Here is a 19,462-nt window from a genome sequence, read left to right on the forward strand (position 1 = left end):
CAGCTCAGATAAGGGCCTAATATCCAAAATATACAAAGAACTCATAAAACTCAACAACAAACAAACAAACAAACAATCCAATTAAAAAATGGGAAGAGGACATGAACAGACACTTCTCCCAGGAAGAGATACAAATGGCCAACAGATATATGAAAAGATGCTCAGCTTCATTAGTTATTAGAGAAATGCAAATCAAAACTACAATGAGATACCACCTCACTCCTGTTAGATTAGCTATTATCAACAAGACGGGTAATAGCAAATGTTGGAGAGGCTGTGGAGAAAAAGGAACCCTCATTCACTGTTGGTGGGACTGTAAAGTAGTACAACCATTATGGAGGAAAGTATGGTGGTTCCTCAAAAAACTGAAAATAGAACTACCTTATGACCCAGCAATCCCTCTACTGGGTATATACCCCAAAACCTCAGAAACATTGATACGTGAAGACACATGTAGCCCCATGTTCATTGCAGCACTGTTCACAGTGGCCAAGACATGGAAACAACCAAAAAGCCCTTCAATAGAAGACTGGATAAAGAAGATGTGGCACATATACACTATGGAATACTACTCAGCCATAAGAAATGATGACATCAGATCATTTACAGCAAAATGGTGGGATCTTGATAACATTATAAGGAGTGAAATAAGTAAATCAGAAAAAAACAAGAACTACATGATTCCATACATTGGTGGAACATAAAAATGAGACTAAGAGACATGGACAAGAGTGTGGTGGTTACCAAGGGTGGGGGGGGGGAGGGAGGACATGGGAGGGAGGGAGGGAGAGAGTTAGGGGGAGGGGGAGGGGCACAGAGAACTAGATAGAGGGTGATGGAGGACAATCTGACTTTGGGCGAGGGGTTTGCAACATAATTTGATGACAAAATAACCTAGAAATGTTTTCTTTGAATATATGTACCCTGATTTATTAATGTCATCCCATTACCATTAATAAAAATTTATTTTTTTTAAAAAAAAAAGAGTTTGAGAGGAATGATGTTAATTCCTCTTTAAATGTTTGGTACAATTCACCAGTAACTATCTAGTCCAGGACTTTTCTTTGTTGAGAAGTTGTTTTTTATTATTACTTTAATCTCTTGATACAGGTCTGTCCAGATTTTTTGTTTCTTCTTAAGTCAGTTTTGGTAATTTATGTATTTGTCCATTTCATCTAGGTTACCTAACTTGTTGGTGTATGATTACTCATAGTTTTCTTCTATAAATCATTTTTATTTCTGTAAGGTCAAAAGTAATGTAACCAAATTCATATCTGATTTTCATAATTTATGTCTTCTTTCCTTTTTTCCTAGTCTAGCTAAAGATACTGTCAATATTGTTGATCTTTTCAAAAAACCAACTTTTGTTGACTTTTTGCTATTTCTCTATGTTTTTTTATCCTTTATTTCATTTATCTCTAATCATTTCTTTCTTTCTACTAGCTTTGGGTTTTCTTTGTTCTTCTTTCAGTTCCTTAAGGTGTTAAGTTAGGTTGTTGATTTGAGAACTTTCTTTTTAAATATAGGTCATTGCAGCCATAAACTTCTCATTAGCATTGCTTTCACTATAAAATCCCTTAAGTTTTTGTATGTTGTATTTTCATTTTCATTTTCTAATTTTCTTTGTGGTGTCTTATTTGACCATTAGTTATTTAAGTTCCATATATTTGTGAATTTTCCGGTTTTCTTTCTGTTACTGATTACTAGTTTCATCCCATCATAATTAGCAAAGAAACTTTGTATGATTTCAATCTTTTAAAATTTTTGAGACTTATTGTGTGGTGTATCCTACAGAATATATGCACTTGAGAAGAATCTATATTTTGTTGTTGGATGGAATATTATATATATATATATATATTTATTTGTCTAGTTGGTTTATAGCATTGTACCATCTTCTATTTTTTTACTGATCTTCATTCATTTTTGGATGAATGGTTTTCTATCCACTATTGAAAAGTAAATGTTCACAGATAACATTGAAAAGCTGAAATAAGACAAGGATACCTACTTTTGCCACTTTTATTCACCATAGTATTAGAAGTATTAGCAAGAGAAATTAGGCAAGTAAAAGAAAAGACATCCAAACTAGAAAGGAAGAAGTAAAACTATTTCTATTAGTAGATGACATTTTATGTATAGAAAATTCTAAAGACTCTACCAAAACACTGTTAGAACTAACAATGAATTTAATAAATTTGCAAGATACAAAATCAAATATAAAACCCAGCTGTGTTCTATACACTAAAACAGACTATCCAGAAAATTAAGAAAACAATTCCATTTACAATTGTATCAAACAATATAAAACACCTAAGAATAAATTTAACCAAAGTGAAAGACCTATACAATGAAGACTGTAAGACACTAATGAAAGAAATTGAAGAAACACAAGTAAATGGAAAAATATTCCATGTTAATAGATTGGAGAAAATATATTGTTAAAATGTCCACACTACCAAAGCAATTTACAGGTTCAATGCAATGATTAACAAAGTCCCAATGGCATTTTTTGAGAGAAATATGTAGAAGAAACCATCTTAAAATTTGTATGGAATCACAAAGAACCCCAGAGAGCCAGAGAAATCTTGAGAAAGAAGAGCAAATCTGGAAGCATTTACACTTTCTCCCAATCTGACCTCTTAGTTACACCTCCTTCCAGTCCTGGGCTAAGTAAGGACTTGAAAATAAGCAATCCCATTATGAACTAAAGCAACATTATATATAACTCAAAAGTTCTTTCCTTGAGGTATTGGTATACTTAAGCAGAGAGTAGTTTTATAAGTAAAAATAGAAGACTGGTGTTAGAAACATAACACTCCAATCTCAACAGAAACTATCTCTGTCTATACACTTAATAGCAACTGCAAAGTAAAGGTTAATACCATTTTATTAGAATGTTTATAAGGGAGTTAAATTCTATCACTCCAAAATGAAAAGTGACAAATTCGTTTCCCCTAGATACTTCCCGATGATAATAGATTCCTTGGCTGGTAATTTATACGTGACATTTTTTTTGGTTAAAAAGGGAGCTGGGAGGGAGTATAACTTTGGACAAATCATCTAAATTCAGATCAAGTGCTCTCCTATATACTCTTGCTATTCAAAGTATGGTCCACAAACCAGCAGAATTGGCATCACTTGGGAGCTCATCAGAAATGCAGAGTATCAGACATAGATAAAAGTGAAGTGGTTACCAGGGCGAGTGTGGGGAGGGAATAAAGAGGGACAAATATATGGTGATGGGCACACAACACAGTCAACAGTTCAAATGCTATAGAGATGTTCACCTAAAACCTATGTACTCTTATTGATCAATGTTATCCCAATAAATTTAATTTCTAAATTAAAAAAGTAAAAGGAAATATGGGTACAGATAGGTATAGAAAGAAGACCATGTAAAGATGCAGGAAGATGGCAATAATCTGCGAGCCAAGATAAGAAGAAACCAAACCTGCCAACACCTGATCTTGGACTTCTAGACTCCAAAACTGTGAGAAAATAAATTTCTGCTGTTTAAGCCACCAGCCTGTGATTGTGTTACAGCAGCCCTGGCACACTAATATACAATCCACGTCTCTAGAGCAGGGGTCCCCAAACTTTTTACACAGGGGGCCAGTTCACTGTCCCTCAGACTGTTGGAGGGCCAGACTATAAAAAAAACCCCAACTATGAACAAATCCCTACGCACACTGCACATATCTTATTTTAAAGTAAAAAAACAAAATGGGAACAAATACAATATTTAAAATAAAGAACAAGTAAGTTTAAATCAACAAACTGATCAGTATTTCAATGGGAACTATGCTCCTCTCACTGACCTCCAATGAAAGAGGTGCCCCTTCTGGAAGTGCGCGGGGGGCCGGATAAATAGCCTCAGGGGGCCGCATGTGGGCCGCGGACTGTAGTTTGGGGACCCCTGCTCTAGAGTATATATAGTATTTATAGCATATATGGTATTTTCTCTCAAGAATACATGAAACGTTTATAGGTTGATTATTCAGGCAACACTTTGAGCTAGTTTCCCTTGTATTTTCAATATCTAATAGTTTTAAATACAGGGTTGGGAAAAAGTAGGTTTAACAAAAAAAAAAGAAATGCAGAATATCACGCTGGCCAGGTAGCTCAGATGGTTAAAGCATTGTCCTGATATGCCACGTTATAGGTTTGATCCCCGGTCAGAGCACATACAAGAGTCAACCAATGAGTTGAGTGCATAGATATGTGGAACAACAAATTGGTGTTTCTTTATCTCTCTTGCCCTTCCTCTCTCTCTAAAATCAATCAATAAATTAAAAAAAAAATTTTAACGAGGAATCTCAGGCCTACTATACCCTAGCAAAAGACACTGTTATACACCTACTGAATGAGAATCTGCTTTTTAACAAGATCACATGTGATTCATATGCAATTAAAAGTTTGAGAATCATAGCTTTATACAATAAGGGGGGTTGACTAAATTATCTTAAGGTCCCTTGTAACCAATTTCTTGTGAAAAATCAGATCCGACAACATGGGAGCTCATACTTCGTGTAGCAATAGTTGGCTGGAACTGAAAGCAGCTGGCCCATCAGATGGGGTGTGTGCTCTCTTTGGCTCCCCCAGTCTTCATCTAGCCCCTTCATGTACTTATGTTAACTGCTTGGCCCCTGGTTGGCCTCTAATTTAAATAAGATTCCAAGCAGAATTGAAGAAGTCCCTTTTATAGTAAAAAAAAAAAAGAGAGAGAGAGAGATGTCTTCAGAGGTAAATTCATTAAATGTATGTATTTTTTTACCCATTTATTTTTATTTTATTTCATTGATTTTGAGAGAGATAGAAAGAGACAGACAGACAGACAGGGAGAGAGATAAGAAGCATCAACTCATAGTTGTATCACTTCAGTTGTTCATTGATTGCTTTCTCATATGTGCCTTGACTGGGGGAGCTCCAGCTGAGCCAGTGACCCCTTGCTCAAGCCAGCGACCTTGGACTCAAGCCAGCGACCTTGGGTTCAAGCTAGCAACCTTTGGGCTCAAGCCAGTGACCATGGGACCATGAATATGATCCCATGCTCAAGCCGACAATCCCTTGCTCCAGCTGGTGAGCCTGAACTCAAGCTGAATGAGCTTGTGCTCAAGCCAGTAACCTTGGGGTTTTGAACCCAGGACCTCAGTGACCCAGGTCAATGCTCTATCCACTGCGCCACCACAGCTCAGGCAAGATGTATGTATCTTTAGGTGAAAGGAAATCAAATGTTCATTTACCTTGATGGGAAGTAGTGAGGTCCAGGTAGGAAGTAAGGATGATGAAAGGAGAATCGTGGTGGTGTCCCAAATAGTGTGGCTGGATGGCCCAGGGGAGAGGGCTGGTAGACATGTGAGTGTGGAAGAGGAGGAGCCTGAGGGATCGGAGCACTTCTGGGACAAGTGGAAACACTGGAATACTCCTTGGGAGTCTGGATGGACGAGGTTGCAAATCTGGCCTGGGCAGTACTTGCACTAGTTGGAATCCTGTTGGCGCTCTCCGGAGAGACAGGTGTGGGTCTCTTTATAGAGTGATTGGCTCCAGAATGCAGCCGATGACTGTCTGTTTGGGAGGCTCCAGCAAAGTGCTCAGGTGGGAGTGCTGGGTGGAGGGGCAGACTTGGAGCTTGGACGGCTACCTGGGAAGTATTGGAGACTGTGGGCTGAAAAAGTGTGATGGGGCTTAGGCGCTGGACTGAAGGCGTGGGCAGCTGGACGGCAGGTGGGGCTTCACCTTCAGAAATAAAAATAGCACAGGTCAGGCACTAATTGAGTCACTCCATGTTTATGTTTTTTCAGTTGAATTTGATAAACTGTGCAACCAGAAGCCCTCAGTAACCGCCTTACCGAACAGCATCACTATATTCATCCACTCTGTTTATTTCCTTTATAGTATTTTGAACAAGTAGAAGTCATCTTGTTTGCTCATTTTGTATTTTTCGATTCCTCTTTGTCACCTAGATTCTAAGTGCCATGAAAGGAGAGACCTTTTCTGTTTTGTTCACTGATGTTATCTCTGGGGCTTTAAATTCTGCTTGACCCTGAAGAGGTGCTCAATAATTTTTTCATGAATAAATGAATAAAATTATTGAGCAATAGAATATAAGACAAATACACAAAATGCTGGTTTGTATGTATAAATGTTTCTAAAAGGAATGATATGAAACTACTGACAGTGGTCACTTGTAAGGAGTGGTCATCTGAGAGAGGAGGCAGGGCAGTGGACCAGCAGGAAAAGCTAGATTTTCATTTTATGCCTGTCAGTACTGTTTGAATTTTCTATTATCTAAATATACTAATTCTATTTTTAATATTAATAGAGGTTTCAGTGTAGTGGCATGAGTCGCTTTTATTTTGTATACTAAACTAAATTATAAGTAATATTTAATTTTTTAATTGAAAAAAACAATTCATAAAATTGTATCACTTTAATGCATTCAATGTGAATACAGAAGGAAATTCCCAAACGAGAACAGGACATGCCACAGGTCTATTTGTGACAGATATGAAATGAATATTATTGCAGCAGGGCATGACGGATATGGCAGAATTTTTAAAGACAGGTAAAACAACTCTGTATTTGAACTCTCAGTTCCTAAAGAAGCAAGACTATAAATTATCCAAACAACACACTTAACCTAAACTTAACTAATCTTTTCCAAAGAAATATATAGAAAAACCAAAGCAATAGAGCCATGATCTAGTTTACTCTAATGCAGTTAGGTTTCTGCTAATATAGAAGGTATAGTCCAAGAACAGACTCAACAGAAATGTCTTGTCAGAGGCTCAAAGCAATGTGGATCACCTCTCAGTTTTGTCCAGATAAGAACTTTCCTTCCTTCCTTCTCTCCTGACAAGGCATATAACACTCAACTAGAACCTGGAAGTAGGAAATTAAGGGATATATCCATCTGTCTCAAGATAGCCTATGACCTAGTGAAGTATGTAGAGGCCACATAGGACCAAGGCATAAATGAAGTTGTCCTTATTTTCAGTTGATGAGGTCACATGGGTACAGGCCTTAGTCAGGCTTTTCCTGATTAATCAAGACTAAAGTAATTTTGCTTTTCTTTGTTCCCTCTATTCCTCATAAGATCTATTCCTTATTAGAAAATATTATAAATCTTTATTATTACTTACAGATCTTCCACCTCAACCACGATCATGAAACTAGGAGCTTGAGAGAAGAACCTGTTTTATTCCCGTTTATATTCCCATTGTCTAACACAGAACCTGTTTATGCTAGACAGGTATGGCTTGATGAAAGAAAGAACTAGCAAGGAAGCCTGTAGTTGACAGCACTTCTACCATCGATCTGGTGGTATAAGGAGATCTAAACCTCCCTTAACAACTATGAAACCAGGATGACATGAAAGTGGTGTTAACTGAATATCACTGCACTCAAGACATCAGCTCCTGAAAGCTACCTTTGATTCAGATTTCTTTCTGCCTTACTCATTATAAGAAGCTCTTAGTCCTCAGTAAAGTTCAATGGTCTTTTTAGGCAAAAGAAACATAATTGTAGGAGCTGTAGAGATCATTGCTTTTATCTCAGTTACTGAAGGAGGAAAGGACTAATTTTCTAGCTGATAAAAAAAAGTTTTTCCTACCAAAGATATTTCTGTAACAGAACAGCTACCAATTAGACATGGGGTGTGAAATCATATATTCATTTAACTTGACAAATATTCACTAAGTAACTAATATGTGATAGGTTCTATTTTGGTCTGCGGTAAAACATTAGATAGATAGTTATATGAAAGTATAATGAAGATGTTCTAAATGTCAAAATTCAGGTTGATAAAACAAAAAAAAATAAGTTCAGGTTGCTAAGTAGGAGGAGGTTAATGTTTGCAACATCTAGTAATCTTTGATACACTGTCAGCAAACAGAAAAGACTTGGGGGAAAGGTAGAACTCTAATGTATCAAACTGCAGCTAACGTATGAAAAAGACTAGCCAGTCACTTGTTTTCTCATCTTCTAGCACAAACTAGATTACATTTCCCACCTCCCTTGCAACTGGGAGTGGCCATGTGACTAAGTGCTACCCAATGGAATCCAAGTAGAAGTGATGTACAACACCTTTGAGACCGGCCCATAAAAACCTCTCACACATCTGTATACCTAAAACAAACACAAAGCCATATGTCAGTTGCACATCAATAAAAAAATAAGTAAAAGCTCTCACTCATGATCCTCTGTGATCTTTTCCTTCTGCAGATTCGTGTATACTAAGCACAGTGGCCTTGGATGCCACATATTAAAGATGGCAAAATCACAGAGTAGAAGAAACCTGAGTCCATAAACCACACGTTGGAAGACAGCCATCTACCAACCAGAAATATTCATTTTGGACTTTACATGGAAAAAAAATAAACCGTAATTGTGTTTAAACCATTATGTTTTGGTGCTCGTTAAAACAGCTAGCATTATCTAATCACTACATGAGACAGAGATGAATTTTAGATCTAGAGTACAGTACAACAAGGACAAAAGAAAAAAGTAAAAATTAATAATTTTTAATAATTCTTGCAACTCTCCTGCTACCCACTCCCAAAGAGGCAGAGTCCATTGCCTGTACTGCGTGGACAAAGGGCACACCAGGCTCTTATTGCATGACTAGGATGACCAGGGAACAAATGAAGAATGGCAGAAACCAGGGACAGATTAAATTTCTCCACAAGAAAAAGCTGTATGGAGGTTAGTAAGAAGGAGAGGAAGACCACAGTGTGGCTATGGAGAGAGAAACAGAAGTAGAGAGAGGAGAGGAGAGGAGAGGAGAGAGATAAACAGAGTAAGAGACAAAGATATAGCGACAAAGATGGGGAATGGAGAATCGGGAAGAATAGTTAGGAAGAGACAAAGGAAATGAGGAGCCCCCAGAAGACTTACTATGTATTGAACCATGTGATTCCTTCTTCCCTCTCTCAAGAAAACCTAAAATAAAGAGCTACATCACTTTTCAAGGACTTTTCAAGCCATATAATGTGTTTCTAAAGGATATAACATTCTGCTGGAATGTACTTACAGAAGGGAAAGGATCAGATTTTTTGGATACAGTATCAGAATGATGGAGGTTTGTTTGGTTAAGTAAGAAGAGGTGGGTAAACCAAAATGGTACCATATGTCTACTCCCAACAAAAGTTAAATAGTAGTAAACATTTTTTAAACTAAAAATTTAGAAAAATGTATGAATTCAAAGAGTGAGAAATGTCACGAGTTAAAATGGAATAAAGAAAACCAATCTCAGGCTTGAGAAATAATATGTAGAAAAACATCTCATCAGAAAATTCATATACATGTATAAAGTGACATTTAAAAGCCAAGACAGCCTGACCAGGTGGTGGCGCAGTGGATAGAGTGCTGGACTGGGATGTGGAAGGACCCAGGTTCGAGACTCCGAGGTCACCAGCTTGAGCACGGGCTCATCTGGCTTGAGCAAAAAGCTCACCAGCCTGGACCCAGGGTCCCTGGCTCCAGCAAGGGGTTACTAGGTCTGCTGAAGGCCCGCAGTCAAGGCACATATGAGAAAGCAATCAATGAACAACTAAGAAGTCACAACGTGCAACAAAAAACTGATTGATGCTTCTCATCTCTCCGTTCCTGTCTGTCTATCCCTCTCTCTGACTCTCTCTGTCTCTGTAAATAAATAAATAAATAAATAAATTTACTTGTAAAAGCCAAGACAAAATAAATATAGCTTATACCAAAGTTCCAAAGCCTTCAATACAAACAAATTTAAATACTTAATATAAAATAAAAATGCTGGCATAACTGGCAGCAAAGACATTTGATAAAAGAAAGATAACTAAAGAAAATTCAGAAACTACAATAGAAAGAGAAGAGCTCGGGATGTGGCATTAAATGTGAGAGAGAGTAAATAAGCATAATGCGTTGGTCATACAAATAACACCAGACAAGGTAAGTGCTATAGAGTTATCAAAGAAACGTGAAATTAAGCCCTGGCCGGTTGGCTCAGCGGTAGAGCGTCGGCCTAGCGTGCGGAGGACCCGGGTTCGATTCCTGGCCAGGGCACACAGGAGAAGCGCCCATTTGCTTCTCCACCCCTCCGCCGCGCTTTCCTCTCTGTCTCTTCCCCTCCCGCAGCCAAGGCTCCATTGGAGCAAAGATGGCCCAGGCGCTGGGGATGGCTCTGTGGCCTCTGCCCCAGGCGCTAGAGTGGCTCTGGTCGCAACATAGCGACGCCCCGGAGGGGCAGAGCATCGCCCCCTGGTGGGCAGAGCATCGTGCCGGGTGGATCCCGGTCGGGCGCATGCGGGAGTCTGTCTGGCTGTCTCTCCCTGTTTCCAGCTTCAGAAAAATGAAAAAAAAAAAAAAAAAGAAACGTGAAATTAGTAGTATTTGTATCGATCCTTTCTACTACCGTATAAACTCTCTGACAGCACAGATTGTAAAAACATTTCTATTTTGTTCCCAGCACAGAGTTTGACCCACAATTGGCACTTAATACTATTGAGGGACAGGTAGGCCGGCATGTAAATGTGGCATGCAACACCTTAGTTGTTCACTGATTGCTTTCTCATATGTGCCTTGACCGTGGGCCTTCAGCAGACCGAGTAACCCCTTGCTCGAGCCAGTGACCTTGGGTCCAAGCTGGTGAGCTTTGCTCAAACCAGATGAGCCTGCGCTCAAACTGGCAACCTCGGGGTCTCAAACCTGGGTCCTCTGCATCCTAGTCCGACGCTCTATCCACTGCAGCACTGCCTGGTTTACTATAGACTAAGAAGATAGCTGAAGTGGAAACATTCACCAAATCACGGAGGAATACTAATTATATTACTGGATTTCAAACAGATTGACTTAATGAGATAAAATGCTCTGGGATGAGCCAGTACAGGACAAATGGTTGCTTATTGGAAAGAAACAGCTTTCGTAGAATACATAGCAAAATGAAATAAGCTTGAGTGAAATCCAAATCATGGATACAGATTACTAGAAAGTACATGAATTGTACATATTTTGTGTATGAAATATTAGGCAGTTATATCACAACATACTTAAATTTAGTATCTTTTTTTTTTTTTACAGAGACAGAGAGAGAGTAAGAGAGAGGGAAAGACAGACAGGAACAGAGAGAGATGAGAAGCATCAATCATCAATTTTTCGCTGCAACACCTTAGTTGTTCATTGATTGCTTTCTCATATGTGCCTTGACCATGGGCCTTCAGCAGACCGAGTAACCCCTTGCTCAAGCCAGCGACCTTGGGTCCAAGGTCAAATCAGATGAACCCGCGCTCAAACTGGCGACCTTGGGGTCTCAAACCTGGGTCCTCTGCATCCCAGTTCGATGCTCTATCCACTGCACCACCGCCTGGTCAGGCTAAATTTAATATCTTAAGAAGAAAAGACCAAAACAAAAATCCACTCTGTAGTTATTAGATTTTTGGAAATACAGATATTGGCTAGGAGGAAAAAGGCTGATAGGAATAACTAAAATTAAAACTTCATTAAAAAATGAGGGTCACTTCATTTGATAATGCTAAAAGTCTAGCTTTTGGAAATGGCAACCTTGAGAACTATGACTTGGCAACTCTATTTTCTGTATCTTGAAAATCAGGTAAAATCAATACAATATCTTAATGCACGAAGCTAGCTAGAAAAAAAGAGAACAAATTGTCTCTGTAAAAGATAATTCATATCTCACTAAGTTGATATCTTTCTTCCATGGGAATAAAGCAAACAAGTTTGAGAAACAAATTAGCATGACATTATATTTAGAATATAAAATAAAATTAGTTAAAATTAAAAAAAGGGAAGGGATAAAAATTCACATCTGCAGATGGTAAGATTAAAAGTATGATTCCTTTTGGGATTTGTACTATAATTTTTTCACTTAAGTTTTTTTTTTTCTTTTAAACAGGGACAGAGAGAGGGATAGATAGGGACAAACAGACAGGAACAAAGAGAGATGAGAAGCATCAATCATTAGTTTTTCACTGCAACACCTTAGTTGTTCACTGATTGCTTTCTCATATGTGCCTTGACCGTGGGCCTTCAGCAGACCGAGTAACCCCTTGCTCGAGCCAGTGACCTTGGGTCCAAGCTGGTGAGCTTTGCTCAAACCAGATGAGCCTGCGCTCAAACTGGCAACCTCGGGGTCTCAAACCTGGGTCCTCTGCATCCTAGTCCGACGCTCTATCCACTGCAGCACTGCCTGGTAAGGCTCATTTAAGTTTTATAAATGACTTAGAATATGAAATATGCAGTGAATTTTCCAAATATGCAAGTGATACCAACTCCTCTAAGTAAGAGAATGACAGGCTGATGAGAACAAACTAAAGGAATAGATTTCAAAATTGTAGAATTGGGCAGCAAAGTAACAGAAATTTCATCATTGACTATTAAGTTATATATCTGGGAAAACAATTCCCAAATTATGCTCACAAGACAATGATCACTGTTCATCATTTGAGACCCAAGAAAGGAATCTTTACTGACACTATGTATCACCAATAATAAGGATATTATAAAGAAAAAGCAAACAAAATTTTACCTTAGATTTAATTACTGTTGTGCATGGCTCTGAAATGCTTCCTATAATTTTGTCTGTCATACATAAATAGGACATCATGAGTGCAAGAACTGTGCCAACATTAGAAGAAGATCTTCCAGTTTCTATCTATCCCATATCTTTGCTCAGAATTGCATAGAACTAATACAGTCCACCTTTGGTATGCAAGGGAGACTGGTCCCAGGACCCCCACAGATACCAAAACCTGAGGATGCTCAAGCCCCTTATATAAAATGGGGTAGAGCCATGCATACAGCTGGCTCTCCATATCCACGGATCTACAACAGTATTTACTATTGGTTGAATTGTGCATGCAAAACCGGCTGATATGAAGGGCCCACTGTATTTATTGAAAGGAAATCTGCATACAAGTGGACATATGCAGTTCAGACCCGTGTTATTCAAAGGTCAATGGTATATTGTATAAAACTATTAGCTGCCTCAAATAAGAATACTGGTATCTTCCTGGGAAAACATACAGCATTTAACAGTAAATAAATTAGATGAAAGGTGGAGGTCTTAGAAAAAGAGATTAAGAGAAGAAACATAGATTACAAAAGCAGAAATCAAACAACATAGCAGAGAAAACAAGGAAAGTTAAGAAAAGCATAATTAAGCCTAGTTGAAATACAGCCTTAGAGGAGATACTGCCAGTCGTGGAGGGTAAAGGTGACTGACTGGGCTGGGGGAAGGACAGGGATAAAGGAACAGCACTTTCTGCATCTTTCTTTTCAACCTAGACATCTTGTATGTGGCTTTGTGGCTATCATTGCTAAAATGTCATATATAAAAAAAGCTGAAAATGCATGATTCTAATAAGTCAACTGTCAAGATATCTAAATCTCTTAGCAATCTAGAGGTGGCTTTATTACCAGAAGGATCTGAGCAAGTAGCTTTAGGTAGTGAATGTATCTGCCTAAGATGTGGTTAAAGTAGGTTATAGATAGCCCTATAACAAGTTGTTAAGGTACCAGATTCTTAACTTTGGGTTCTTAAATACAACAGATAGATATGTTGTAAAGAACTGATAAAAGAGGAGAAATTTAGGAAAGACAATGTAATGAACCAAATATTTGGTAGAAAATAGATTACTTTCATTGCTTTTCTAGAGCAGCAAAAGAAGAGTGTTCACAGATCAGTCATCATCACTAAATTCCAGGACAGGGTGCCTTGTACACCATCAACAAGACATTGTTTTATGCCAGGCGTAGAAAGACACTCCTATTTCCTATTGAATTACCCCAGTCATTATCTGCCTAATGTATGGCTCATCCTGATTTGCTTAAAAGGTCTTAAGTTTTACACATTAGGTATATTTGCTACTCTGGCAAACCAAGTTCTTTGATGTCCACTGAAAATTTTCCTTCTCCGATTTAATGTTTTCACTTTCTCTATTTTTCCCCCTTAATATTGTTTTTCTAATTTTTAAGCTAACAGAAACAAATTTTCAATCTGAAGTAAAATTCTCACACAGCTATTTAAAAATTCATAATCTACAGCCTGACCTGGGGTGGTGCAGTGGATAGAGCACTGACTTGAAATGAAGTTGCAGGTTCGAAACCCCGGGCTTGCCTGGTCAAGGCGCATATAAGAAACAACTACTATAAGTTGATGTTTCATGCTCCTTCTCTCCCATTCTCTCTCTTTCCTTTCTCTAAAGTCAATAAATAAAATCTGTAAAAATTCATCATCTATAATAAAACACAACTCACCAACTGGATGAATGATGGTGTTCTGTAGGCTGGGGATGACCACAGAGTAGGTAGGTGAGCGATAAGGATAAATTGTTGTAGAATTTGTAGAGGTGATATTCTGTGTGGTACCAGAAAATACACTGGAAACACTTAAAGGGAAGCGTTTCCGTTTCCCTGGCCGAGGCTGATAAACCCAACCTATAGAAGAAGATAAACTATTTTTAATTTGAACATACAGACCCTATTTAGCCTTTCAATGGTTCTTTACATATAGGGTGATACAAAAGTAGGTTTATAGTTGTTGATATGAAAAATAATACAATAAATAATAATACAAGAATAAACTGGCATACTCACAACTATAAACCTACTTTTGTTCCACCCTGTATTAAAAGTCCATAACACTTTTTAAGTTAAAAAGAAACAAGTTCTTGTCTAAAGTAGCATTTCCAATTCTATGACATTATTTCTGTGCATTTTAGCATGTATATCCATACAGCTTCCAACTAGTGGCCAATTTTGTAATCCATTATTTAAAGGAAGGGCAAAATCAAATGTCTTTTATCCAAAGACACACTGACTCAGTAGTGGAATCAACATTAAAGGTACTGAATTTGAATCTCAAAGCTTTTCTTCTCTCTATGAAACAATGCCCCAGTAAGACAGTATTCATTTCCTCCTGTTTCCTTACTTTCTATAAGATATAAATGTCTGTATCTTACACTGAAATGGCTACAAATGAGCAATCACTATTTTTATGTCCAGTTTAGGAAGAATCACTCACCTAACCTTGATGGTCTGCAAGTCCAGCCTAATTTCCTTCCAAAGTCAGAAGAGTGGAGTATGGCAGTTATAGCCATGGTATAACAAGGGGAATCTTTGGTTCCCTATAATCACTGCCTCTGACCTCACTACCCCTACAAGGAACCTTTTGCTCACAACTTCAGAAAAAAATAATTCTTTTATTACCATGCACAGTCATGTTGGGTGCTACCACTCTATATCTATCCAAGTTTAATCTTAATGTCTTTACTGCTGAGGAGGAAATCAGAATTCATTTCAAACTACATTGTAGAGAAGATAAATCTATCAATCAGAAGGCAGGACTCTGTTTTGCTAACTATTTAATATTAAAATAGAATATGGTGTTAATCTCTGCATTCTCACTGTCCTTAAGTATGCACTGCATTTTTTTCTATTGCTATAATTTTAAAACTTTGTTTTTTAGTATGTTTACAAAATTATAGCCTAGCACTCTAGAGCTTTTACCTTCATACGTTTATATCTATATATTTCATCCAAACCACAGTAAAACTGCAGGTTCCCTGGTTTGCATTAGTTAGCAAATACAAGCCCAGATTTCCCTCCACTTGGTACTGTTTAAGGAAACTAATGCCCAAAATCCATTCAATCACTAGTGTAATAGCCATTGTTCTTTCTTGTACACATCTGATTAGAAAAAAAGATTACACATTTTCTCTTTCAATCACAGCCTAACCTAATCTTTACCTAAATAAATTAATTTAAAGAAATTAGAAGCTTTGTTCATTTCATTTGATTACCAGGAAATTCCTCTCTGTGCTTTTCTTTAATCTTTTGCGCTTCATCATAATAAGGTTTCTTTTGTTCTTCACTAAGTTTGTTCCACTCTAACCCGAGCTGAACACTGATTTCTGCATTGTTGGCTGCTGGGTTAGCTTTGGCTAGTGCTGGCCGGTGGATCCTTGCCCAAACCATGAATGCATTCATGGGTCGCTTCACATGACCATTTCTGTCCTTACTGAAGGGAGTATCTGGTATTCCTACATGACAAAAATTAAGAGACTACATTAACATGTCACACACAATTTCAAAGTAAAACACACCTCCATTTATACATATTTCCATTTATATTTATATTTATTTAAAAAATATCTGGAGAAAATATACACTTCAATATAGCCAAAGAACTGCCAGTGTTCCAGAACTCGTTACACCTGAATTCAGCATTCTAAACCATAGTTTAGAATGACTCCTCTTTTCCTCAAAACAATAATATTGTTGAAGATACTGTAGAATCATGTTGAAAACAGTAAAGTGCTGGCTATTACATCTTTGAGCTTTATCAATTCCTCTAACAACCATTGACATTTAGTTTATTGCCTATTAAAAATTCTATTAATGGGGACAAGAACTATGACTGATTGATAACTATAATCCTAGCACTGCATAGGTGGTCCCAAAAAGTTTAAAGAAATTCATTTACATCCCTCTGTAGTGCCTACTGAATCAAAATATTTATAATACTATATTAGTTGTATTTCATTATGAAGGTGAAGCTCTTGCCTAGATAGGTCATCAATACCAGTCCCATGTCCTGGGAGAAAAATGATAAAAGTGACTTTTTGAGTCGCAGATCCAGATGAAATTACAATAAAGGAAGTTGACTAAATTCACATCTCTTCCATAATTCATCGGGAACAACTGTCTATAAACTTCTTACGTTTCTCTTTCTTTTAGAATTACTCGATATACAAATTCTTTTAATGCACAAAGGATAAAATAAATACTGTAAAGACAGCTTTCTCTTTCCTTTAGAAAACAAAAATGTTTAAAAACTACTGTAGATAAAAGCAGGAGGATGGAGTGAGGAAAAAGAATCAGTAAAAAGAATAGCAAAAACAAAAAATATAAGTTAATGAAAATATCAAGACTAATGACTTCCCATGACATTCATTGGCATAGTGTTTTATCTGAATTAATCCCTAAAATAAGAATTTCTAACTATGTATTTGAATATGATGTATAGAAATAAGGATAGAAATATTTACTTGTAGTTGTTACTACTGTACCTATAGTCTTGCTTTGAAAACAATTTTTCTAGCTTATTTCACAGTATTTTCATTTTCCAAATTTCTCTAAGCTCTTAGCTTCTACAATATATAAATGTTACATTTAATCATGTACTGTTTTCTCCTAGAAAAATACTGTTCATTTTTAAAAAAGAAAAACTTCAAAATTCAGTAAAACTTTCCTGTTTAATATTATTTTTAAATTAAACTCCGTTTTTTTGATACACGTAAAAATATTGAGCTTCTACAGTGTTTTAAAATGTTATCTGGTCTGACCTGTGGTGGTGCAGTGGATAAAGCGTCAACCTGGAAATGCTGAGGTTGCCGGTTCAAAACCCTGGGCTTGCCTGGTCAAGGCACATATGGGAGTTGATGCTTCCAGCTCCTCCCCCCTTCTCTCTCACTCTCTCTCTCTCTCTCTCTCTCCCCCCCCTATAATGAATAAATAAAAAATCTTAAAAAAAAAAAAGAAAAAAGAAAATACTATACTTCTTAGTATAGTATTAAAAAATGTTATCTGTAGCATATACACTGAGGGCTTTGTATTATCTAGCAAAAATATTTCTATTTTTGTGTGTAAAAATTAGTCATATCTAAATCTCAACCTCACTGGGCCTTAAAATAGTTTTTTAAAAAACTGGTAATCTTGAACGTGTTGGTGTATTTTACGATGTATGTACAAGTCAATCCGAAGTGATACCTGCGCACACTTGGCCCTGAAAAGAAGCAGTTCCATGATTTCACTTTTCTAGTTTTAACTTTTGAACTGCTCACATGTCAGCTATGGGGCAACATAGACGAAATCTGGAAACCAGATTCCCCTGCTGTCTAATACCTGCATCTGAGGGAAGCACCGTGAGCGGGACATCTTTGGTTTCAATTTTTACAGAAGGCTCCAGTAAGGACTGCATTTTAATAGGCACTGGCGTCAAGGGGACCTTGGTCAATCGTATCAGCTCTGAAGGTGGAGGTCCCTGGAATTGGATCTGGGCCCCGGGGGAGACGGTGTGGAGAGTCAAAGGGATCCTGAGGTCTTGCTGGTGTGGCCTAAAGGCGCCGGACGGCTGAGCCAGGATGACGTCCTTGCTGCCATGGACCAGCCCATTAGACGCGGGCTCCCTGTCCTGCATGCGGTCCTCGTGAAGTCCCCCTGGCTCCTCCGTTTTGATCATTCCTCCTCTGATGGCCATCAGGCCTTCGCCTGCTCCTCCTTTCTCCCTGTCTCTCATGCCCTCCTCTGCCTCCAGCTTGCCCTTCTTCGGGTCTCCTCGACGATTCCCCAGGGTCGATCCAAGGCCTTCCCCCTTGGCCGTCCTGGAGGCCCTCGGGCCCGCCTCGACGGCCTTCCGAGGCCCCACCGAGGTATCCAAGCCGTGCCCCAGCTCCTGCTTCTCGGCCTTGACCTGTAGCGCCGGGGGCTGCACCGGGTGCAAGTCGGGCCTGCAGGGGGCGCCCTCGTATGTGGGCGGTGGCGGCAACACCAAGAGCTCCGGCCTCAGCTGCAGCAGCCGCGCCTGCGCAGTCGAAGCGTCTTCGTCCAGGGCCTGAGGTGGTCGCCCTGGCGGCAGCAGCAACACCTGCTCCTGCTTCACCTGTAGCAGCCGCCGTGCGGAGGGCGGTACGCCCGCTGTCGGTGCCTCCCCGTACGGCGAGGCCACGGTCGCAATGGCGGCCGCGCACGGGACTGGGGGCGACGGAGGGACCTCCCTGGCCGCTGCCCGAAAGGGTGTGCCCTCGACCGGCAACTGGGGCGGAGCGGGGCGCAGTGGACGCGGCGGGGTCGCCCGCCGCAGGTGACGTGGCAGAGGCGGCGGCTCAGGCCTGGCTCTCTCCATGGGCACAGGGGGAACGCCCCGGCCTACTCCGGGACCGGATTGTGAGCTCAGCCGTTTGTTGGCGACCTCCCCCTCCTTCTTTCGGTTAAGAACCTTCCAAGGCCTTTGCTACCCAGAACCCTACGCGCTTCAAAAAGCAGCCCTCTGTTTTGGCCTCGCCCAATCACAAGCGTCCCAGTGCCCCCGGTCGGCCAATCACAGGCGCGCTCCCCAGCTCCTCCCTTCACTCTCGCCTTGTGCGGAGTCCTTCGAATCACTAGCGATGGTCGCGGCTGCAGCACGTGCTGCCCATTTTCCCCATTTTTCTCTGACTCTCCCTTTCTTCGGGAGTTCTCTTATGACTTTGTCCTTAGTTACCCCTCCCCCGCTCTTTGCGCTGGACAATGGTGTTGCCCAGGAAACTGTATTTCGGTGCCACTGACCTCCAGGGATCAAGCTACGTGAGTCTCTTACGCGGACTGGGGAATCCAACCTTGTACGTGCAGTTGTTTGCACCGCCAGGATACACGATAGACTCCTGAGCATCACAAGGGTCTTGGATCAATGCCACGGGTGAAATTTTGC

General features: G+C 39.3%; 1 protein-coding gene across 2 annotated transcripts in view; it reads right to left on the reverse strand.

The window, feature by feature from the left end:
* SOX30 (SRY-box transcription factor 30) overlaps positions 1 to 18,927 on the reverse strand; it is a 30,094-nt gene extending 11,167 nt beyond the window's left edge. The window contains exons 1-4 of one of the 2 annotated variants that reach the window (XM_066277451.1): positions 17,899 to 18,927; positions 15,795 to 16,034; positions 14,251 to 14,430; positions 5,247 to 5,739 (exon numbers count right to left, since the gene is read on the reverse strand). In XM_066277451.1, coding sequence (XP_066133548.1) covers positions 5,247 to 5,739; positions 14,251 to 14,430; positions 15,795 to 16,034; positions 17,899 to 18,898 — 1,913 coding nt within the window. In that variant the 5' untranslated portion in view covers positions 18,899 to 18,927. The remainder of the gene's footprint in view (positions 1 to 5,246; positions 5,740 to 14,250; positions 14,431 to 15,794; positions 16,035 to 17,898) is intronic. The other variant, XM_066277452.1, reaches the window with a different exon arrangement.
* Between the last annotated feature and the right edge of the window lie 535 nt (positions 18,928 to 19,462).

This window comes from Saccopteryx bilineata, chromosome 4 (genome assembly GCF_036850765.1).
Source record: "Saccopteryx bilineata isolate mSacBil1 chromosome 4, mSacBil1_pri_phased_curated, whole genome shotgun sequence".
Taxonomy (NCBI): domain Eukaryota; kingdom Metazoa; phylum Chordata; class Mammalia; order Chiroptera; family Emballonuridae; genus Saccopteryx; species Saccopteryx bilineata.